We start from the raw sequence: 24,155 nt of genomic DNA, 5'->3' as shown, positions 1-24,155 counted from the left end.
ACGGTTGTGGGATCAATTCCTACGGGGGACCGGTATTGAAAAACTATGGGGAAAATGAACACAAATGTTTTGCTCACTACTGCAAGTCGCTCTGGATAAGAGTGTCTGTTAAATTACTAAAACGTCAATATATTCAGGCTGAGAACTAGGAGTGTGTAATATGGAGTTTATTTGTTAGCATCCCACCATCAGCAGCTTCTCAAACCCTTGTGATGTACCTGTCCTGCTGTCCAAACCTTCTCCACGGCATTCTTGACCCTTTATCTTTGGCAGTCAGAGCAGGTTCAGGGAGAACATAACACAACCAGACAGGAGCTGACCACAAGGCTAGGCTGAGGTATCTCTGCAGTCCAGCGCCATGGTATCAGTGAAGGCCAGATGGATGTGGTCTGATACCGTCTCACCACCATCCATCGCCTCTGTCAAGACTTCTGTCAGGGGTCAATATCACTACACACCTGGATGCGCACAGATAGCAGATCACACCTGTCTGTGTACACACACACACACACACACACACACACAAACGCAGTGTGAGAACAGGTAAGAGAGAAGCTCCTGCTGTTAGTGTAACACTTAACCACTGTAATGACACCAGCATGTACAGGACAACATTTGACCCCCATATTCACAGCCAGTGTCATTATAGTCTCTGCAAGGGCAGAAAGACAATTAAGGACTAATTAAGAATGCAGATGTGTGTGTTTGATGGCATCCTGGGTTTTGGGCTCCCCCAGTGGGTGAGGAATGGGTGGAGGGGTATGAAGGTTGTTCTACCCAGCAGCCTCCCTGTATGAGGGGAAGGGAGGGATGGGTGTGTCCTGAGTGACCCAGGTCTGTCTGCAGTTTGAGATTTTCATTATACCAGCATCACCCTTACTCCACAACACTGTCGTGCTCTAGGATCTCACTGGGATTGCTTTAGTTAATTCATCGTCTATACTCACACCCATGTGACGCCCATGTGATTGTGTGTACTGGGTGTCATTACAGCTGTAGACTTCTGCTCTTAGCCTCCAATGCATATTTTGTTATTTATATATATTTTTGTTTACCAGAAGCATCTATCAAGAGCAACTTACAGGAGCAATTGGGGTCAAGTGCCTTGCTCAACGCTTTTTTTTCAATGATTCGAACAAGCGACCTTTTGGTTACTGGCCCAACGCTCTTAACCTCTAGGCTACTTGCCACCCTGTTATTGGTGAGGAGAGCCTTACTGTGTGGTGGTGCAGTTAATGGAAATGTAATTCTTGTCTTTTAGGCAGATCTAACTATTTAAGTCAGAGGAAAGTAATATGATGGCCTTTTTTTTGTTAAAGGTCCAATGCAGACTTTTAAAAAATTAAAAATAAATCGATATCAAATAATTTCAGGGTAACAATTCAGTACCTTTTATGTGATTGTTTTCAATTAAAATGGTCAAAAAGAAAAATGGCAATCTTTCAAGCAAGAATTGGACAGGGACTGTAGGAGTGGAAAACTGAACTTGCGGTTATTGGCAGAGGTTTGGAACCCTCTTTCTTATTGGTCTATTAACTAATTAAACGCCATACCACAGACGGGCTGAAATTTCAGCCTGTCTATTCATAGTTGTGACACTAAAAGGGCATTATCATAAATTTCACGGTATTATTTCAACCTCAGTGATGGAAAATATATAAATCATGTTTTTGACTACTCTGGTCCTTTTATGGAAGACTGAGTTCAAACATCAGGACTATACTGCCATCTAGTGTTTCTGGACATACTTTTTCACACCTGTCTCGATCCAATCCACGATTCTTGCTTATGTGTGTCTCCTCCCTCCAGACGTGCTTGTTGAATAAGCACCTGTCATCCCTGCTGCCTGGCCTGACTGCTAAGGTATTCAGGACTTTCAACGCCTCCATCACCCTGCAGGAGCAGCTCCAACAGCTGTCCAACAGTACGTCCTCCAAACACCACACATACATTTACATGCCATCCTTACAGGTGCACCTGTTTATTTATTTATTTATATAGCATTTGTTTACCAGACATATCCATCAACCTGTTCAAATGTCTGTGAATGCAATGGCTGTGTTTAGAACTCCTGCAAGACCCCGCTATGGAGCTGCATCTCATGCCCTGCCTGTTAATTTCAGCAGTGATTCATTCCTTTAGAACACTGTTGTGTATCTCAGTCCCAGCAGGTTCTGTGTTCACTCAGTGTTAGTGTCCCTGCGAGCTGTATGTTGGCTGAGATTCTCTCAGCGTGCTTAGTTATTACATTGTTAGTCCCTATGTTTTGCTGGGGCCCAGTATCCCCCTCCCTCCCCTCTTTCCCCTCTCATGGTGGGATGTTTCTCTCTGGATGGCTACTGAGATTAAATCTATTCAGTGTGGGTAGCAACCTCCTAATTAAATTAGACATGTGCATGTGTTCAAAGGCAAGCAGGTGCAAGTGAGAAAGATCTTGTGTTGGGGAAGAGTACATTGGCCAGGGGGAGGGTCTCTGGAAGTACAGAAAGGAAATGGAGTGCTCCCTGGTGGTCTGGTAATCAAACATTCGCTCACCCCCTCTGCACATTCAAAGTTTGATAGACCAACCATGGACAAGAGGGCTTCCTGCCTCCTGCTCTGTATATATTTCTTGAATTAATTATGCCATCCACTTGTAATGACCAGTGAGCTTATGTATTTCCAATGAGCTAAGGTATTAACTCCACTTGCTGCGGGCGATTCCCTGATCCACCTCTACGCAGACGACACCATTCTATATACTTTCGGCCCGTCTTTGGACACTGTGCTATCTAACCTCCAAACAAGCTTCAATGCCATACAACACTCCTTCCGTGGCCTCCAACTGCTCTTAAACGCTAGTAAAACCAAATGCATGCTTTTCAACCGGTCGCTGCCTGCACCTGCATGCCTGACTAGCATCACCACCCTGGATGGTTCCGACCTAGAATATGTGGACGTCTATAAGTACCTAGGTGTCTGGCTAGACTGCAAACTCTCCTTCCAGACTCATATCAAACATCTCCAATCGAAAATCAAATCAAGAGTCGGCTTTCTATTCCGCAACAAAGCCTCCTTCACTCACGCCGCCAAGCTTACCCTAGTAAAACTGACTATCCTACCGATCCTCGACTTCGGCGATGTCATCTACAAAATGGCTTCCAACACTCTACTCAGCAAACTGGATGCAGTCTATCACAGTGCCATCCGTTTTGTCACTAAAGCACCTTATACTACCCACCACTGCGACTTGTATGCTCTAGTCGGCTGGCCCTCGCTACATATTCGTCGCCAGACCCACTGGCTCCAGGTCATCTACAAGTCTATGCTAGGTAAAGCTCCGCCTTATCTCAGCTCACTGGTCACGATGGCAACACCCATCCGTAGCACGCGCTCCAGCAGGTGTATCTCACTGATCATCCCTAAAGCCAACACCTCATTTGGCCGCCTTTCGTTCCAGTACTCTGCTGCCTGTGACTGGAACGAATTGCAAAAATCGCTGAAGTTGGAGACTTTTATCTCCCTCACCAACTTCAAACATCAGCTATCTGAGCAGCTAACCGATCGCTGCAGCTGTACATAGTCTATTGGTAAATAGCCCACCCTTTTCACCTACCTCATCCCCATACTGTTTTTATTTATTTACTTTTCTGCTCTTCTGCACACCAATATCTCTACCTGTACATGACCATCTGATCTTTTATCACTCCAGTGTTAATCTGCAAAATTGTAATTATTTGCCTACCTCCTCATGCCTTTTGCACACATTGTATATAGACCCCCCCTTCGTTTTCTACTGTGTTATTGACTTGTTAATTGTTTACTCCATGTGTAACTCTTTGTTGTATGCTCACACTGCTATGCTTTATCTTGGCCAGGTCGCAGTTGTAAATGAGAACTTGTTCTCAACTAGCCTACCTGGTTAAATAAAGGTGAAATAAAAAAAATAAAAAAAACTCGCCACCAACATTCATAGTCCTTTGTTCCCCTGTTGCTACACAGTGACCGACAACCCGACAGAGAAGCTGCTCTCCTACAACAGGGCCAACCGAGCTGTTGCAGTTCTGTGTAACCACCAGCGGGTGCCGCCAAAGACCTTTGATCAGTCTATGGCCAACCTCCAGTCCAAGGTGAGGGGGATCAACAGATACTTGATACATAGATAAACCGAGGGGTGATATGATGTTGTCGTGTCCTATTTTAGCTCAATGTTTTCTTCAGTCTGCCCTCTCTCTTCATACACCACTTCCAGATTGATGGCAGGAGGGAGCAGTTGGCCCTGGCCAAGAGTGAGCTGAAGCTGGCCAAGAAGGAGGTCAAAGCTCACAGTTCAGACAGCAAGCTGCAGGCGTGAGTTGTCCTTACTGGCAGCAAACAGATAGGGAATATTATTGCTCAACAGGGCAGACAATATTCAGACTGAACTCCTGTGTGTGTTCAGGGTGGTGGAGCGTAAGAAGAAGGCTGTGCAGCGCTGTGAGGAGCAGCTTATGAAGATGGAGGTTCAGGCCACAAACCGAGAGGAGAACAAGCAGATCGCACTGGGCACCTCCAAACTCAACTACCTGGACCCACGCATTAGCGTGGCCTGGTGAGGGTGCACACACACACACACACACACACAGGTCTGAAATATGACACTGTATGTGCATCTGACACCTAAATTATGTATTCACATGAATTTGCAACATACATTATTATCAGTTATTAATGTTGTGCATTATTTTCTTATACGTTTTGCCCTCACCATAGGTGTAAGAACATGGAGGTGCCCCTGGACAAAATTTATAATAAATCTCAGAGGGATAAGTTTGCCTGGGCTGTTGACATGACCGGGGCAGATTTTATATTCTAAGTCAGCCTCTACCCTTTAGTTCTACCTAAATGTAAAGACTAGGAGGCAGGTTTTATCCTTTTGGTTTTAACTACCCATGTGTTGAACTACAGAATCCTTGAATTTTTCAGTCCACTTCACAGCAAGTTTTTTCCAAGTTTAATTGTTGTATTGCTGTTGGCACTTTAAAAAATAAAGTTTACTATTGTTAATGGTAAACCAAGATGATCTTATAGAAAGTATGGATAACGTTTCCTTTTATAAACATTTAATAAAGTTTCTTAAGAAAAGAATGGCAAAGCCTCTTCTGCGTTTTTTGCATGTCATCTCCTCTGTTATCAGACATGCCTTTAGCATGTCTCACCGAAGATCGTCATGAATGGATGATATCACCAGTCATAGAGCTGGCCATGTGGATGGAGGGATGTCAGGTGTGACTTGGTGTGCAATGTAAAGAGTCAGGAATTGAAAGCATAAGGGTCTGTTTAGTCAAGATGACCTCTAGTGCAGGGATCAGCAACTATACTGGGGGAAAAAAATGCAACAATTTCAAAGATTTTACTGAGTTACAGTTCATATAAGAAAATCAGTAAATTGAAAACTTCATTAGGCCCTAATCTATGGATTTCACATGGAATACAGATACCTTTAAAAAAATATGCCTCATGGAGCACGACACATCTTCAGAAACTGGAACACGCTGTCGTACACGTTGATCCAGAGCATCCCAAACATGATCTATGGGTGACCTTTCTGGTGAGTATGTAGGAACTGGGACATTTTCAGCTTCCAGGAATTGTGTATAGATCCTTGTGACATGGAGCCATGCATCATCATGCTGAAACATGAGGTGATGGTGACTGATAAATGGCACGACAATAAGCCTCAGGATTTCGTCATGGTATCTCTGCGCATTCAAATTGCCATGGATAAAATGCAATTGTTCGCTGTCTGTAGCGTATTCCTGTTCATACCATAACCCAAATTTGAGACATCTGTGGCATTGTGTAGTGACAACTGCACATTCTAGAGGCCATTTATTGTCCCCAGCACAAGATGCACCTGTGTAATGAAGATGCTGTTTAATCAGCTTCTTGATATGCCACACCTGTCAGGTGGATGGTTATCTTGGCAAAGGAGAAATGCTCACTAACAGGGATGTAACTAAATTGGTGCTCAGAATTTGAGAGAAATGTTTTTTTGTGCATATGGAACATTTGTGTGATCTTTTGTTTCAGCTCATGAAACAAACACTACATGTGGCGTTTTATATTTTTGTTCAGTGTAGATTTAGCCGCGGGCCGTTAAAAAAATATATATATATATATATTCTTGAGCGGATGTTCTTGGCCCCCCGACCATACTTAAAAATAATTTGTAAACTGCAAATTGACCTGCAGATAAAATATTTGGTTACATTTGTAAACGATCACATCTCTATATTGTGCGTGGGAATACTTTGGAACAGATTTCCAGTTGGAGTTGATTTACAGTTTTTTTTTTTTTTGTCTTATTTCCAACAGTATGAAATCTAACTTGGGGGCCAAATTTGGCCTATGGGGCACCAGTTAGGGAACTCTGCTCTAATGCGACACTATCCTGATGCACACATGAAGGCACGTTTCTCAGAGCCCCATAAGATAGGTTCAGGGCATTCAGGCTGTTTTTTTAAACCAGCAAACAAGAAACTAATATGTTGATTTATTTCCTAAGAATGAGACTGATTTTAAGATTGCTCTATTAAAGTTATTAATACAAACCAGTCAGTTGAATTTGTTGAATTCAGTTGAATTTGGAATGCATTCTACTTGGCACAGAGTGCTGTTTATCACTGGCTTGCCTTTTACTGTATACTTCAATCAACCATTACTCATAGGGCTGAAAAGTTCTGAGGGAAATTTTCAAATAAATCTTCAAGTCTCTACATAAGAACTGTTACTTTTATTGCAATAGTCAATATAAAAAATAACTTTACAACATGCCAAACCAAGTAATGAATGGTTACAGTGGAAAAGTGTGCTACTCCTGGAGAAAATCCTTGACATCTTGTTACTTGGCAACCTGTAATTGACACTGTTTTATTTTGTTGGTTGAGCATACACTTATCTACTGTATGGGAGAGATGCATTAACTTTTCCAGACGGGAATTCATTTGGTAAAATGACAGCAATTTCTTACGGTTCCTAACTGCAATCATCTACCTATAGACCTACGAAGCACTTTCCATCAATTCAAGTCAAAGGAAGTTCAGAGATTCTGAATAATTCATTTTGAAATGACTTATAACTAATAAACAGTTGTCCATCAATTACACATTTGATCAACTTAAATTGTAGTGGCATCAAAAGGTAGGCCTAAACTATAATTTAATTTAGGCATGTAAATACTACCCATAAGACATTTTCTAAATGGTAAATATCAATGTTTGCCAGCCAGGATATTTACACAGCTTAAATTATAGATCTTTTCTTTCACCTAAAATCTTTAATTTTTCCAGGACTACTATTGACTTGGATACAGCGATGCGTGCCAGAAGGTGAGTACTAACGATAATTTATTGCAACATACAGAAATAGAAAACATGTATTAAGATGCTGTCAAATTACCTTCATGACCCTTGCCCTTCTTTCATCTGTGGTTCTTTGACCCCTTCTATCTCCTCCACGCCCGCCTGGGTCATGAGGTCGGCAATGTTCTTCTCCAGGTCATCAATGCGGGTGCTCATCTCATCGAGTGAACATGGTTGAGGAAGACAATGGGCCGGCCCATAATAGGCCTTTGGATAACACCGACCAGTGGGTTGTGCTGGCTGGAATTTCTCTCCATAATAACATGAATGATGACCACCCACAGATATTCCCCAGACTACAACTGGTAAGACATATATCTAATGTATTCCTCCTATGCACTACTATACTATTACCGTTTCATTCTGTGCTGTAATGTAAAGTGCTACCAGAAATATTTGACAACTTAGCCTATGTAATAAAAAAAACATCAAAAGGGAGTAAAGACAGTTAGTTGTTTGGCAATATAATGGGGGTGTGACTGTATGACTCCCCTATTTATAAATGGGCCTTATGATTTGAAAGATCTAGGCCCATACCAAGTTTCCTAAATATGTGCGGGATGCTGCTGTCCCCTTCCTGATCAGTGCATTTTGCTCATAACTGAACGGACAGTTCTGAGTGATAAATGTCTGGAAGGATATTTCTCCCGATGATCTGGTCAGACATGGTCTGGAACTTGTCCTGCATCTGTTGCAGCAGCGTCTGGACCTAACAACATGAGGGCACAGTTTAGAGAGCAGTATCAACATAAAACAGGCTGATGTTATATCTAGTTACTGGTATTCAATGACCAAATGTGACCATTCTTGCATGCAATTTATGAAGATGGTCCAAAAGGCAAATTAGCCTGTACTGCAAGGCTGGTTTGGGGTCAATTCAGAATCATTTGGTCGAACTTTATTTAACATGATTCAAAGTACATACAAATTGTTCGTTTTGTAATCAGTTTGTTTACACTAGCTAGCAAGCTATGCAGAATGATGATGGGAGATGAAGCTACAGCAGTAGGAGCCATTGGTGGTGATGAGCTATTTTGCTGATCGTTGTAGAGTTCGATTCACTACTCCCGAGATGTTTCATACGATCCAATGTATTGGCTACAGGCTATTGAAATCATTGGCTAATGCACATTGACAAATATCCATTCCAGGCCTGGTTGAATGGTGTTAGCAATCTAATTCGGCTATCTAGCCACACTGTCATTGTAATAAACTCACCACATTAGTAAGGTCCTGAACTGACTTTGGATCGGTTTCTGCCATGTTTTTCCTGTGAACGATACTTGTGTTATGAAGTGGTGTACAATGAACTCTAACTAGCTAAAAATAGCTTTGGCTGAAATAAATTCAGGATCCCTTTCCCTACCAGCAGCTCTAGATGCAAAACACGTTGTCTCGCGAGAACTCTGAAGCAGGAAACTGACGGAATGGAGGATTGTGGAACATTGAGGATTTTTTTGGTATGCAGCGCTTCATAACCTGGCCACACTGATTATAATCCCGTGGCTTTCACGTGTGTACACATTACAACTAGAGGTTGTACTCAGAACACTGAACTGCATTGTAATGTGACAATAATAAATACACCATATTTGAGAAACGAATCATCATTGTGTCGTGCAGTGACTCCCATAGATGTTTTCCCATAGCCAATAGTTGCGTTGGTTGAAGTCAAATTGTGAAGACCGTATACTGTATACGGTATATCTAATTTGTCTATGAACAGGTTGGAGCGCATGACTGAGGAGTTGTCTATAAATCTGCGCGTAAATGGAAGAGGTATGTTCAGTGGAACAACGTCTGCAACCGCAGTATATTTGAAGTAAATAGAAAGTTATTTTTTTTCTCACTTTCTATGTTACTGAGTCATTGTTCAGGATATTCGAAGACCATACGCGTAACCGACCATGCAGGTAGGCCAGCTGCCTAAAACCTAAGGGAAAATGTGCACGTTTTCTTAGTGTACACAATGTACATCAATTTCCTCCAAGCGAAACTGTCGATGGCCGTCTATCGGCGCGCACGGTGCAATTATATATGTTTCTATGGTCTTGTATTCTTTGGTAATTTTTTCTTTCACCGTGTTACCAGTTTATTATCCTGTCGATGTACAGATGACTTACTACATTGCCCCGGGAATATTATCTCAAGGACAGTTTCTGCCAGGTGTTTAGTCAATACAAAGGGATTTAAATTGAAATGGGGGAATCCATTGCTGGGAGATGTCTTTATTCCTCAAGACAAAATCTGGTTTTTTCACTTCATAACTTGTACAAAAAGTTCAGATTTTGGGTAGTACAGGCACTAGAATTTTTGAATATTTGCAATTTTTCATGCAACTAGGCATATGATAATGAACCTGTACGTTGAGGCATGTTGAAGCCCAACCCCTTCATGCTTTGCTTACATAAGTGTTTTTCCCCCAAGTCTTCCAAATACAGGTATCCTAGTATGACAAAGACATTGAATGAAAGCACACCTAAACTCTGTAGCCTAAAAGCACATGGTAAAGAAAACACTGCAACATTTTCTTTTGGGTATTATTGGATAGTCTATCAGTTATTCGCTGTAGCTTAATGTTCAACTGAAAAAGTAAGTAAAGAACATTCAACTTGTGACCTTTTGCTCAATTTTAATGACTCGGAGCTCTTACACACTCACATTTCACATGCTGCTCTATACGAAATGACAAAATGTGTATTTTCCCCGACAGACTTTGAATGTCACCAAAGTATCTATTGCCTGTGAAATGTCACCCACTCTTTCTGTATTCCCATTTCCCTCTTCCTTTATTGCCTGCCGTCCCCCTACTGAATGTTTCATTGAGAGGGATCCTGGAAGTATGACATGATCTGGTAGAAATCATGTCATACTTAGACACTTAGTAGAGCTGAGTTATGCAGAGTAACGGACGTGTTAATGGAATGAAGTATCTCTGTTTATGCTCTAGATGTCTCGATCAGTCACTCTGTGGGGACATGAGGTAGTATTAAGGCAAATGTGTACATTGCATCAATTTGGGCCTTGTGGTCTACATTGCTCAGAACAGTTCAACAGCCATATTTTCTTCAGCACACCCTAAAAAGAGCTCTTTTTACAGAAATGGTGGTCAATCAAATTTATTTATAAAGCCCTTTTTTTTTTTTTTACATTAGCCGATGTCACAAAGTGCTACACAGGAACCCAGCCTAAAACACCAAACAGCAAGCAATGCAGATGTAAAAGTGACATTTTGTTGTTTAATATTCTTCCTCTGGTTGCCTTAGGGGAAAAAGGTGAACTTTTGTTTTAGTCATTTGAGAGATTGGGCCAAAGAGAGAACTTTAAAACAAACAAAAAAATTGTTTATCCAATGTAAATACTGGCAGTTCTGTATGCATTATATTTAAGAGGGCTCCATATTTGGCTTCTGCAAATATTAAGACAACGTGCTGCATTTTATGTAGAGGAGACTAGTAAGAGAGAGCATTATCTATCTTATCCCCTCAATAATGCTCTCAATGGAAAAGGCAAGTCAAGTGTAGTGGTATGTATAGTAGTAATGTTTACTGTAAAATGGAAGGACAATAGTAACAGCTCATGGACTGTTCTGGAAATATTTGCATTCTCAAAGCATTAGCATTAGCCCTTTAGCAGCAGTTCTGTGTTACAGCAAAGAGAGGCAAGGCAGAGCATGTCAGAGGGTCTGTCTTCAGGGTTATGATATAGCAGTGTTGCTTTAGAGGAAAACCTTGGTCTCTTTACAGGTTTGCGACATTAGTAATATGCCAGAGGGCTTTTTGGGATATCCTTCATTCAGATCAGGGTGTGAGAGAATGGGTGTGGGTGGCAAGTTGACTCATGTTTTAAAGGTCCAGTGCAATCAAAAAGGTTATTTTCGTGTGTTATATACAGTACCTGTCCAAACTTTTGACACATACCTACTCATTACAGGGATTTTATTGAATTTTTTGCCGCAGAGTGAAGGAAAAGCAGCCAACAAGTGCTCAGCATATGTGGGAACTCCTTCAAGACTGTTGGAAAAGCATTCCTCATGAAGCTGGTTGAGAGAATGCCAATAGTGTGCATTGCTGTCAAGGCAAAGGGTGGCTACTTTGAAGAATACAAAATGTTTAGATTTGAATAACACTTTTTTTTTTTTGGTTACGACATGAATCCATATGTGTTATTTCATAGTTTTGATGTCTTCACTATTATTCTACAATGTATAAAATAGTAAAAAATAAAGAAAAGCCCTTGAATGAGTAGGTGTTCTAAAACTTTTGACTGGTAGTGTATGTACAGTTGAAGTCGGAAGTTTACATACACCTTAGACAAATACATTTAAACTCAGTTTTCACAATTCCTGACATTTAATCCTAGTAAAAATCCCTGTTTTAGGTCAATTAGGATCACCACTTTATTTTAAGAATGTGAAATGTCAGAATAATAGTAGAGAGAATGATTTATTTCAGCTTTTATTTCTTTCATCACATTCCCAGTGGGCCAGAAGTTTACATACACTCAATTAGTATTTGGTAGCATTGCCTTGAAATTGTTTAACTTGGGTGAAATGTTTCCGGTAGCCTTCCACAAGCTTCCCACAATAAGTTGGGTGAATTTTGGCCCATTCCTCCTGCCAGAGCTGGTGTAACCGAGTCAGGTTTGTAGGCCTCCTTGCTCACACACGCTTTTTCAGTTCTGCCCACACATTTTCTGTAGGATTGAGGTGAGGGCTTTGTGATGGCCACTCCAATACCTTGACTTTGTTGTCCTTAAGCCATTTTGCCACAACTTTGGAAGTATGCTTGTGGTCATTGTCCATTTGGAAGACCCATTTGCGACCAAGCTTTAACTTCCTGATTGTCTTGAGATGTTGCTTCAATATATCTATATAATGTTCCTACCTAATGATGCCATCTATTTTGTGAAGGGCACCAGTCACTCCTGTAGCAAAGCACCCCAACAACATGATGTTGGCACCCCCGTGCTTCACGGTTGGGATGGGGTTCTTCGGCTTGCAAGCCTCCCCCTTTTTCCTGCAAACATAACGATGGTCATTATGGCCAAACAGTTCTATTTTTGTTTCATCAGACCAGATTACATTTCTCCAAAAAGTACGATCTTTGTCCCCTTGTGCAGCTACAAACTGTAGTCTGTTTTTTTATGGCAGTTTTGGAGCAGTGGCTTCTTTGCTGAGCGGCCTTTCGGGTTATGTCGATATAGATAGTTTTGTACCTGTTTCCTGCAGCATCTTCACAAGGTCCTTTGCTGCTGCTCTGGGATTGATTTGCACTTTTCGCACCAAAGTACATTCATATCTAGGAGACTTAACGCATCTCATTCCTGAGCGGTATGACGGCTGCGTGGTCCCATGGTGTTTATACCTACGTACTATTGTTTATACAGATGAACGTGGTACCTTCAGCCGTTTTGGAAATTGCTCCCAAGGATGAACCAGAATTGTGGATATTTACTATTCTTTTTCTAAGGTCTTGACTGATTTCTTTTGATTTTACCATATGATCTCAAGCAAAGAGGCACTGAGTTTGAAGGTAGGCCTTGAAATACATCCACAGGTACACCTACCAATTGACTCAAATTATGTCAAAAAGCCTATCAGAAGCTTCTAAAGCCATGACATTTTCTGGAATTTTCCAAGCTGTTTAAAGAAACAGTCAACTTAGTGTATGTAAACTTCTGACCCACTGGAATTGTGATACAGTGAAATAATCTGTCTGTAAACAATTGTCTGAAAAATTACTTGTCATGCACAAAATAGATGTCCTAACCGACTTGCCTTAACTATAGTTTGTTAACAAGAAATTTGTGGAGTGGTTGAAAAACTAGTTTTAATGACTCCAACCTAAGTGGATGTAAACTTCCGACTTCAACTGTATGTATGTATATTTCTACACTGAGGTTGGAATAATACTGTGAAATAGCGGAGGTGCATAATGATGGCAGCCCCCATCCACTTACCATAAATACCTTGTTTTGCCGTATTGTAAATTGCTCTCCGTTACTCTTTATTTTTTATGATTATTAGCAGAGTGTACATGATTTACAGTTTATCTTCCAGATCCTGTCAATTTGAAAAACGAAGTAGATTGTGCTGATGTATTGTCACATTGAAACATATCACGCTCCTTAGTTGAAAAACTTAGTGAATAGTGCTAGAACAATGACGTCATATCTGAATTCTACCATATTTATGCACGTTCGCCCTCGTGAAACTGATAATGCCTCTTTAGTGTAAGAGCTGTTTGAAAAGGCTGTCTGAAATTACAGCCTGTTTTGGTGGGCTGGAGTTTTGGCCTGCTTGGTGAAATCACCAGGCAGTAAATGAGTTAATAGACCATTAAGAAAGAGTTTCTAATTTCTCTGCCAATAACGGCTAGTTTTCAGTTTCCCCCTCCCCACTCAGACCAACCCAGACAGTCTTAGCAAAATACTTGTCTCTTTGCTAAGAGCTATTGTTGTCATTTTTGACCATTTTAATTGATAATCACAGTCAGGTTGTTAGCCAGAAATAATTTTATATTGAGGTGCATTGGCATTGTTGTTGAGTCTTGACTGAGTGGGAGATGGTGCATGCAGTTTGTTGGTAACTTATCTTTTAAGGGTACAAGAGGGTGAAGGTAAAGTTCTCTAACAACACATGTTATTTATTTCTAAGCTTGGTCATCAGGAGTATCTGTTTGTCCACTCCACAGGGCTGGGTGTGACTGAGGCCAGGCTGCCGTCTGTGAGGCCCTAGCTAGAGATGGACATTGAGGTGGGCATCCTGGAGGAGGACATGGAGGGCTCGTGGACCTTGCTGTCGTGGCTGGCCTCCTGTGTGATGGTGTTTGGAGGGGCCCTGCCTTACGTGCCTCAGTACCAGGAGATCCAGAGGAGCAGCAACACTGAGGGATTCTCCACCCGTGTTTGCCTGCTGCTGCTCATCGCCAACATCCTACGCATCTTCTTCTGGTGAGGCCAGGGGAGAGAAGGGTCACTGGGATTGATTTCAAAGTGAACAGAATAAACTATTGAATGCTCACTCACATGTTGAAACAAATCACTTGGGAGCATACAGCAGTTTGCAGGTTATCGTGTTTACATTAAACATATGGATAGGAAAAAAACGTAAGTTTTTTTAGCATTGTCTGTACAGACACTGAATTTTGATTAGTTACCGTAATGTCTACCTACAGGATAGGGAAGCAGTTTGAACTGACTCTGCTCCTCCAGAGTGTGGTGATGATCATCACCATGCTAGCTATGCTCCACCTCTGCTGCAACATCCAGCAAGCCAATCGGATCAGCACCAACCAGCACCACTTCACAGGTAACCAAACCATAACCACATCAGGCAAATATCCCTACTTCACATAGGTTACTGTAAAAACACATGTATTACACATTTATTAAGTCCCAACCATTAAGTCCACACACTCTTTAATATCACCTGAGAGGCAATAGATATGGCTAAATATGCTGCATGTACAGTACTTGCCAATTACAGCTCATCACATTTGACAAATGATCACTCATCACATACAATACATATAAGCCTATGTAGTGGAGCTCTGTTTCAACACTGAGCTCTTGCCAAAAGGGGGGGCCATAGGAGAAGGTATAATCACTTGGGCCTCTGGAATATCTTTCTTGTTCTATTTCTCACTTGCTCTCTATCAGTCTTACGTCATTTCTTGTTTAGATTTTTGGATGTTATAGATGTTTGTTTACGCCTGGGGTCCTTTTGAATTAAGTGATTTTATTATTAGTATTTTTTTATATTATTAGGAGGATTAGTGTGAGAAAAGGGGAAATGTTGGATGGATATATGCATATGGCTGTCACGTAAAAGAGAACAGCGGCTGGGGTCAGTGGAGCAGCGGCTGCTCCTCGACTCTCGATTGAGAGTCTGAGGAGCAGAGTTCCGAAAGAGATTTCTACTTTTCAATTCACGTTACATCCTTTCCTTACATTTCACGGTGGCATGGTTTTTACAACTAACGCCGGTTTGCCTGAGGCTGATGCCGTGCAGGTGTTTGTACCCATGCATATACACACACTCTCATTCAAATAAACACATACAAGAACACACAGTAGTGCCAGACCTGCACACAAACATATAAAGTAGGCATCAGTTCTCCTTGATGTCCTTTGTATTAAATTTGTTTTTATTTTTACATTGTTTGCTGTTTTCTTCTGTCTTTTCCTTTTTTCTCTTCAGTTCATTCTCTTGGTTGTTGGTGGGGAATGGAATTAATTGTTGTTTTTTTCTTCGGGGGGGGGGGGACTGTGGGAGGGGTCTCGAATCTTGAGTGAAAGCTATTTGGGAACTGTGGGGGGGATCTTGGAGGGTTTGGGATTCACAAGATTGTGATCATGAAAAATATATGTCATAGTTTACTTTTTCATCACTATCATGCACACACTTTCACACACAAGCATGGCTCTGTTGCGGAAAGACTGATACATGTTTGATAGTGTCTTGATGCTGTATTGTTTGATAGTGTCTTGATGCTGTATTGTTTGTCCTTCATGTTCTAATGCTTTAATGTTACCCCTTCTGTTTTTTGTAATAAATAATTATAAAAAGAAGCAAAACAAACACGACATTCTTGGTCCGCAACTCAAATTGACCATAACTATCACAATGGCCACTAGCCAGTTAGCACAAACTATTTAACAATCGGACAACTTTTATTCTGAAAAGTACAGTATTACGATATTAAATCATGCAACCAAACCATATTACACCCTTGAATAATGCAACATTCCACAAGCATGTGCAGGCAAATAAAAGGTTTATTTTCTAAATTAGCTGACAATACACCGCTGACTCCTACTCGCTAACAACATGCTTCATGATCAAGTAATGTTAGCATATCGATAATGAATGCTTACCCCTTCCATACGACTTTAAAAGTAGAGTAACGCTGTCATAGTGTCGTACATATTATTGTAATATAGGCTACACAGCTAGGTAACGTTAGCTAGCGAATCAGAATCATTTCTATATCTTCACATAAACATGCTGGCTGTAGCTGAATGCTGACGTTTAGCTGAACCATAGCTAGATGGTTGCTCTTAACCTTAAACTACCTACCTTAAAGTTATCTTAGAAAAAAAAACAGGCTTCATTTGATCAATATCATGGAAGTCATATGAGGTAAAAGCAAATTGCGAATTTTAAAATATTAATAAGTCCCTGGGAAGTTGATTCATGCCTGGACCTTAGTGTCACAGTGCGGTCTAGCAACAAACAAACAAAACACTGCGACATTTACAGAATGTATCCGGCTGTTACTATTTCAGGTAAAAACTCTAAGCTGTTTCAAAAACATTGCTTTGCTATTATGTGTTGACTCAATGAGACATTTCTGTTTAGAGGGGGGCGGTTTTGTCGTGCGTTACCTCTGAGGTAGCGGTCGAGACGTCACAAGGTTACAGGTTTACATTGCAGTATATGTGTAGCATGTATGTGAAGACCCTTTTAGAGTGACTGGCTGTACTCTAGTAGCCATTGTACTGGGGACCCGGGGGGGCCAGAGTCTGTCCAAGTTCATGCTCAGTCAGCTTTTATGGACTGGATTTATGGGTAATTATGTTTGCACACAGATTTTAATCTCTTTCAGCACAATTACAGAGCCAATCTTAAAGCAGCTTTTTATTAGGCTGCAGACTGAGAACGAAATGAAATCTCGTAATATTCCAATAATTTAAAAGTTATTAGATCCCTAACTTCTTGACACTAATAATGTACCTTTCATGTTGATTGATTACTGAAGAGAGGTTAAGTTATTCATGGTGAGGTTATTCATGGTGTAGATATCGGTGAGTAAGTATGGGGTGTGTGTACCCATGCGCGCGTGTCTGAGATTGTGTTATGCTGTAGATAATCCTTACTGGGGATGTGATAGAGAGTGTGTCGGAATGAGAGTTTAATTTCCTGGTAGTCTTGTCATGAGTATAGTCTTCTAAGGCAGAGTTCCAGACTCTCAATTTGTTGTCCCCTGTTGGGAGCTGGAGAGTCTCACTATTTACTCCATCCATTCTCATCGTGCTCCCAGGAGCTCAGCATCCAAACCAATAGAGAATTCTTTTTTGACTGCTCCTAATCACCCTGTTCAGACACTACAGTAGACTGTCAACGACACAAGAACGCTACTTCCTTCTGCTGAAGGGCAGGCAACGTGTCTGATTTCAGAGGGGATGGAGGGGTGTGATGGTATACACTCAGAATAGCCCTTAACCCCCCACCTATCCCCTCCCCTCGCTCCCCATCTGAGACCTGCTAATCACTACTGTACTTTCCTTACCTCAGGGACATCCAGCTCTATGGCAGCCAGCACAGCAGCACCTGTCCCCATGTAACCGTACCACATACAGTGGTTGCTCCACTAAAAGTTTTGCGATTATGCTGCGGATTTAGAGGTAATTTGTGGTTAAGTACGGCACCCTGCGTCACCATTTCATTGCTCCAGACCAGTGCTAAAGGGGAGTTAGAGCACTGGTTATGCTTTTGGGTCCTACTGTGTCTCCAACTGACAATGAATGGGCGACATAAACCTAAATAGAAACTTATAATTGTGCACGACTTTAGTATTACTAGGCCACTCCTGACCGGTCATGTTGTACACCAACTGAGTGGCGCAAAGGTCTAAGACACTGCATAGCATTGCAAGCTGTGTTGCTACAGATGCTGGTTCAATACCTGTGCTGGCCTTGCCTGGGAGACCCATGAGATGACTAGGTTTTTGGTTTCTTCCCTAAAAATGGAAATAAATAATTCTAAATAACATACTGGCTTTATTTACAAATTAGTAACAATGTCTCACCCCATGTTTAAGAATGGTCTTTTTCTCAATCATTTTACATTATTTGAAAACCATCATCTCCAAAATATTATTTTTTAAACCAAGCGATTATTATTAATTTAGAATTATATAAAAGCCCCTTTGGATATTCTCACAGATATATTATTAACCCAGGAAAATACAGTTGAAGTCAGAAGTTTTACATATACCTTAGCCAAATACATTTAAACTCAGTTTTTCACAATTCCTGACATTGAATCCTAGTAAAACATCCCTGTCTTAGGTCAGTTAGGATCACCACTTATTTTAAGAATATGAAATGTCAGAATAATAGTATAGAGTGATTTATTTCAGCTTTTATTTATTTCATCACATTCCCAGTGGTCAGAAGTTTACATACACTCAATTAGTATTTGTTAACATTTCCTTTAAATTGTAGCCTTCAGGTTACAATAAGTTGGGTGAATTTTGGCCCATTCCTCCTGCCAGAGCTGGTTTAACTGAGTCAAGTTTGTAGACCTATTCAGAAGTTCCATAGTTATTTAAACTACATTTTAGTTGGAGTTAATAAAATTATGATTAAAATACTCTTTCAAACTGCAGATGTTTATTTAGTTATGGATCATAACGAATAACTGGGAATAAATATCACTGAATTACAGATATTGGAACAAAGTTGTCTAATGAAGGTAACAAATTGTTGCTTACTGGAAAATACTCTTTCAAACACACATGGTCACGTTGTACTGCGCCATTGTGGCTATTAGCAGGTAGCTGGACAATAGACTTGCCTAGAAGGAGGGTAGGGGAGGAATTCTATCGTGAAATGTATTTCTAAGTTAGGTTGGCTGTATCACAACCGGCTGTGATTGGTTGCAATTTTCAGTTTAATCCATCAGAAAAGACAAAACAAAAAGTATTATTATGTATCACACCTGACGGTGATTGGGAGTCCAATAGGGCAGCGCACAATTGGCCCAGCATTTCTCTATAAAAAGAAATTAATGTTTTGGCCTTTATAAATATTATTTAGTCCATTATTCAAATTACTACTAAAAAAAGAAATAACCTCAAATATAGATTTATATATGTATATTATCAAGTTGATGGCACAGTCATATAGTGACTCATTCATGGCTTTGGATTAAAATAAATAAGTACTAACATTATTTCTGATAGTCTTTAAAATAAAGAAATGTTTTGGTTATCCTGACCTCTGGACACCATGTATAGTATTATAATAGCTCATTGTGGGCTATTAGCAGGACAATATACCTTTACCAACACCTCTGTATTTTGATACTTTGTGGATGGGGACTCCTGAGTGGCGCAGTGCAAAATGCATTGCTACAGATGCAGGTTCGATACCCGTGCCGGCCACCACCGGGAGACCCATGAGGCAGCTTTTGGTTTTAATTTAGAATCCTCCAATCCTCTATGTGTAAATATTAGCGGAGAGTCACATCATATTTGTCTATATACTGTAGGCCTACCGTAGGCGACATGAGTCTCACTAGTGTTGAGTAATGTGCTGTTAGAAGTGGTGTAGGTCTTATTTAAAGAGCATGTTGAAGTTCCATCCTAATGGAAACCCAGAGGGTTTTGCTTGGAATAGAAACACTGTAATATTAAGCAAGTAGCAGTCAAAAGTTTGGACACCTACTCATTCCAGGGTTTCTTTATTTTTACTATTTTCTATATTGTAGAATAGTAGTGAAGACATCAACTATGAAATAACACATATGGAATCAGTTAAGTACAACTTCTTATAAGGACAGCCTACTCCATCCGCCAATCGGGGAATTGAACCCTGGTCGCCCGCACGACACGGGGATTCTTTAGCTAAATAGCCCAGTATTGTAGGCTACTCCCGACCGTCACGTTGTACAGCGCCAAGTTTTCCGTTCCATCCTATTGGAAGGACAGAGGGTTTTTCAGTTTTTCTTGGAATATAAACACCATAATATTAATCAAATGAATTAAGCAACATTTCTTAAAATCAGACACGTATTCTATGTTCTTACAAAAAAGGTTTTAAATTCTCTAGTACAGCCACTATTGAAGGCTATCAAATGCCTCTCAAAGATGCTCTCTGGTGGTCAAACTAGCACTAACTAGTATTAATGATACCAGTGGTTCACACTTAAATAGCGTGCCATAGAATTCTGCAGCACCATGCAAGCTGCGCCTTAGTAATCTGCAACTTTCAAAGGACGAACCACTGAACACACACACACACACACACACACACACACACACACACACACACACACACACACACACACACACACACACACACACACACACACACACAACAATAAACCAAAAACACACATGCAGACAAGTACCTGTGTTGAGAGATGCCATTTAGCTTCCTGTAGTGGGGGTTACCTGAGGTCAGTAGGTAGTATATGTGCATAAGATACCCTAAAGGCACTCAACGGTAAAACGAAATATGTCCTAGCAGGTGTTTTCTCAGCACATTATTTGGAATAGCACCTCAAGGACTAGTCCATTAAAGTACCACCAGGAAATAATGAGAGAGTGCTGTATAATGTGTTATGTGGAGTGCACTACATTCAGTGTTATTGTCTCTGCTCACACTTGAATGACTTTGCTCTGACTTCCACTGACTGCCCAAAGGCCATACATAACAGGTTGCCCTTATGATGCAGGTTTTAGACGTGGACTGGGGAAAAGGAAATAGAGATGTGTTATTATAACCCTTATGATGCAGGTTTTAGATGTGGACTGAGGAAAAGGGGAAAAGGAAATACAGATGTGTTATTATAACCCTTATGATGCAGGTTTTAGACGTGGACTGAGGAAAAGGGGAAAAGGAAATACAGATGTGTTATTATAACCCTTATGATGCAGGTTTTAGACGTGGACTGGGGAAAAGGAAATACAGATGTGTTATTATAACCCTTATGATGCAGGTTTTAGACGTGGACTGAGGAAAAGGGGAAAAGGAAATACAGATGTGTTATTATAACCCTTATGATGCAGGTTTTAGACGTGGACTGGGGAAAAGGAAATACAGATGTGTTATTATAACCCTTATGATGCAGGTTTTAGACGTGGACTGAGGAAAAGGGGAAAAGGAAATACAGATGTGTTATTATAACCCTTATGATGCAGGTTTTAGACGTGGACTGAGGAAAAGGGGAAAAGGAAATACAGATGTGTTATTATAACCCTTATGATGCAGGTTTTAGATGTGGACTGGGGAAAAGGAAATACAGATGTGTTATTATAACCCTTATGATGCAGGTTTTAGACGTGGACTGAGGAAAAGGGGAAAAGGAAATACAGATGTGTTATTATAACCCTTATGATGCAGGTTTTAGATGTGGACTGGGGAAAAGGAAATACAGATGTGTTATTATAACCCTTATGATGCAGGTTTTAGACGTGGACTGAGGAAAAGGGGAAAAGGAAATACAGATGTTATTATAACCCTTTTAGCAACTTTTAAGTTGCAAAAATGAATGATGAAATTACTGTTATTTTCATGCTGCCAAGTGCTCCAAAATAATTTCAAGAATTACAAACTAATTGAAACTGACTGATAGATGGGTAACTCGATGGAATGAAATGAGCATTTCTCCTCAATACATCAAGGTCCCTAAAGAAAGGTTGACTCGCTTTGTCGGTGAGAGACAACATCATGTGTGTCTGGAGTGGCAGAATGTTTTCTTCTGCAGTTACATTTGCTCTGACTGTTTCTGAAAGACAAAAACAATTATAAATTGTTGTGGACCTGTAACCAGAACGTTGGAATCAATAATGTTTTACGTTGACTTTTTCCCAAACCTAAATATACAGCACTGCCCGTGAATTCTGAAGCATTGTCCACTTGGATTACAGTAGGCCTACTTAGTTGTAACGCACTTCCATGCAAAAGATCAACCCATGCGCATCTGTCTATTCACCAGTTAAATTATACTGCATGTTATAAACTGCTCTCCTTTTCAGATGCTTAGAGAATTATAATAGCCTGTTTAATAGGTCCAATTAAATGACAGATGCGTATGGGTGTTGTATGGCTACTAAAGGAATATGAACTCACCATGGCCAGAAAAGATGAGGAATTTATTCTGCATTGGTTGTGTTATAAATCGATTTTCGCTCCTCTCACTAACAGCAATCTTGTTGCATCTTGTTATTATATTTAGCTACCTGTTTTTTTTGTTTGTTATGAATAATAGTGTCATCATATATTCCCCATTTTGCACAAGGCTACTACGCCACTTTTGTCTTGCAATTCAATACTTCAACCACTAGAAACTGTGTATACACATGGTCTAAAGCACATTCTCGCGTCAAGTTCAGTTTTTATTAATGCCAACTTTTGCGTGACCCTAAGTATGACGTTAACAGCTTAATTAACTCAGGAACCACACCTATGTTGAAGCAGCTGCTTTGAATATATGTTGTATCCTTTATTTTGGCAGTTACCTGTATGTACTAATGAATTAACAGAGCCATCTACTGGTCACAACTGCACCCACCATCCTGTCTGTTCATTGCTCTTTGCCATACACTACCTGTAACTGTGTAGAAAATGAGGGAATGGACAGCGGCTGTGTTGTTGACTCAGAGGTAGGCTTCCTTGAGTAGTGATGACTGTATACAGTGAGTACTTATTGCAGGTGCCTTAGTGGAGTGGTCTGTTTGTTTTGGATGAGTTTGGCTGTGCTGCTCATTGTAGTTCGGGTCTACTCTACTGCGGTCTGGACTGGGACCACCAGTCTGTCTGCCGCTCAGGTGTGACCGCTCTCAGCACAGGCTGAGCGTTTATTACTCCCCTGTATTTACACAGAGGTGTACACTGTGTGTAATTAAAGCCTAGATAAGTCAAATGAAGCTAGCGGGGTGTGTAAGTAGAGTACAGTTGGTGACATAAGCTGAATATAATCAGTAGCCAACCCTTCAGTTTTGTTGTTCTTCAGTTGGTTTTGCTGAAGTTAACTTAATTGTTATGTTGTGCTTTTGTCCATGGCTCCTGACTGTGTGCTTGTTTTAGAATCATCCCCATGGGAATGTTTGCATAAGCTCTGTTTCTGGTTAGGTGTTGGTGATATGCCTGGGCCCTCTTAAACATGGAGAACTCCGAGTGCTCAGTCCTCTTCTGGGAAAGGTCGAGTCAGACTACTGCCAGTGGCTACTCCCACAGGGTCATATGAATTATTAAAAAGGGCAAGAAACACAGCAGATAGCCTACGCAGCAGACTGACTTGTAGTTAGAGTGTAGGAAGTATCTTCGCGTGACCCCGGTGTTTGTACTTTATTTTGTTGATGTTTTTCATCGACCTTTTTGTGGCGCCTTTAATAGTGTCGCACCGTATAGACATTGTGCAGAATTCCAAATCACGGTGCCTCCTGTCACCAATACATATTGACAGTTGCTGCACTGTGGGCCTGTCAGAATACTGTTGGTTATTTGTGGCCAATTTATTTATTCATGAGCTCATCTTTGACCTAAGTGTCCTGGTTCTTCCCCCCCCCCCACCCACACACACAGTAGTGTAAGATGGGAAAACAGGACTTATTACACCAACACCATTGATCACTAGTTCTCCCATGACTCTGACAGTACTCTCAATCCAGAGCAGACAGAGGGCTCTATATGTTTTGTGTGCTCCCAGAGGGCTGTCTATAGATGGGCTGCAAGGCTAGAGCTCCCTGTTAACTACAGTATATCTCAATCCCCTCTTAGCAGACACTATTCTCTTTCCACCACTGTCCCAATTTCCCCCTGCCTTCCCTCTTATCTCCAGTCATTGAGGCCTTAATTAATCTCTTGTCTTCCCCCCTCTCGCTTCCTGTGAGTCAGAGGATGACAAGGTACAGGTGTGACAGACAGGTTGCTGAAATTGGCTCCCTAGAGCAGTGGTTCCCAACCTTTTTTTAACCTTGGCACACCTTGATGGGACAGAAAATTCTGCAGCATGTCTAAAATGTCCCTATTAATTTA

At 40.8% G+C, this 24,155-nt stretch overlaps 3 protein-coding genes across 12 annotated transcripts in view; 2 read left to right on the top strand and 1 right to left on the bottom strand.

Annotated features, from left to right (window-relative positions):
• Positions 1-6,860, top strand: part of zgc:173742 (DNA topoisomerase I, mitochondrial) — a 36,701-nt gene extending 29,841 nt beyond the window's left edge. For 2 of the 3 annotated variants that reach the window (XM_020455841.2, XM_031801152.1), the window contains exons 16-20: positions 1,810-1,924; positions 3,982-4,109; positions 4,232-4,329; positions 4,421-4,570; positions 4,732-5,106. In XM_020455841.2, coding sequence (XP_020311430.1) covers positions 1,810-1,924; positions 3,982-4,109; positions 4,232-4,329; positions 4,421-4,570; positions 4,732-4,834 — 594 coding nt within the window. In that variant the 3' untranslated portion in view covers positions 4,835-5,106. Of the gene's footprint in view, positions 1-1,809; positions 1,925-3,981; positions 4,110-4,231; positions 4,330-4,420; positions 4,571-4,731 lie in introns of all 3 variants that reach the window. The other variant, XM_020455840.2, reaches the window with a different exon arrangement.
• Positions 152-8,785, bottom strand: hsbp1b (heat shock factor binding protein 1b). 3 transcript variants are annotated; one of them, XM_020455844.2, is made up of 4 exons: positions 8,601-8,785; positions 8,025-8,091; positions 7,420-7,546; positions 152-490 (listed from the first exon to the last, which is right to left on the bottom strand). In XM_020455844.2, the coding sequence occupies exons 1-3, from the start codon at positions 8,643-8,645 to the stop codon at positions 7,422-7,424; spliced, it is 237 nt and encodes a 78-aa protein (XP_020311433.1). In that variant the 5' UTR covers positions 8,646-8,785; the 3' UTR covers positions 152-490; positions 7,420-7,421. The 3 variants fall into 3 exon arrangements, with proteins under 3 accessions (XP_020311433.1, XP_020311434.1, XP_020311432.1); XM_020455845.2 differs by lacking the exon at positions 152-490 and adding an exon at positions 6,736-6,886; XM_020455843.2 differs by lacking the exon at positions 152-490 and adding an exon at positions 6,736-6,874.
• A 203-nt stretch (positions 8,786-8,988) lies between these two features.
• LOC109888051 (solute carrier family 66 member 2) overlaps positions 8,989-24,155 on the top strand; it is an 80,396-nt gene continuing 65,229 nt past the window's right edge. Inside the window, exons 1-3 of one of the 6 annotated variants that reach the window (XM_031801157.1) lie at positions 8,989-9,161; positions 14,078-14,336; positions 14,561-14,694. In XM_031801157.1, coding sequence (XP_031657017.1) covers positions 14,128-14,336; positions 14,561-14,694 — 343 coding nt within the window. In that variant the 5' untranslated portion in view covers positions 8,989-9,161; positions 14,078-14,127. Of the gene's footprint in view, positions 9,296-9,825; positions 9,975-14,077; positions 14,337-14,560; positions 14,695-24,155 lie in introns of those variants that run through there. The other 5 variants (XM_031801155.1, XM_031801154.1, XM_031801153.1 and 2 more) reach the window with 5 other exon arrangements.

This window comes from Oncorhynchus kisutch, linkage group LG22 (assembly GCF_002021735.2).
Source record: "Oncorhynchus kisutch isolate 150728-3 linkage group LG22, Okis_V2, whole genome shotgun sequence".
Classification (NCBI taxonomy): domain Eukaryota; kingdom Metazoa; phylum Chordata; class Actinopteri; order Salmoniformes; family Salmonidae; genus Oncorhynchus; species Oncorhynchus kisutch.
The sequence above is the reverse complement of the archived record's forward strand: the minus strand, read 5'-3'. Positions and strand labels throughout refer to the sequence as shown.

Excerpts from the sequence above, each read along its gene's own strand:
- hsbp1b (XM_020455844.2), bottom strand. The coding sequence starts at position 8,645 with ATGGCAGAAACCGATCCAAAGTCAGTTCAGGACCTTACTAATGTG. Across the intron at positions 8,092-8,600 it reads TTCAGGACCTTACTAATGTG|GTCCAGACGCTGCTGCAACA; the intron begins GTGAGTTTATTA and ends TCATGTTGTTAG. Across the intron at positions 7,547-8,024 it reads TGACCAGATCATCGGGAGAA|TCGATGAGATGAGCACCCGC; the intron begins ATATCCTTCCAG and ends AACCATGTTCAC.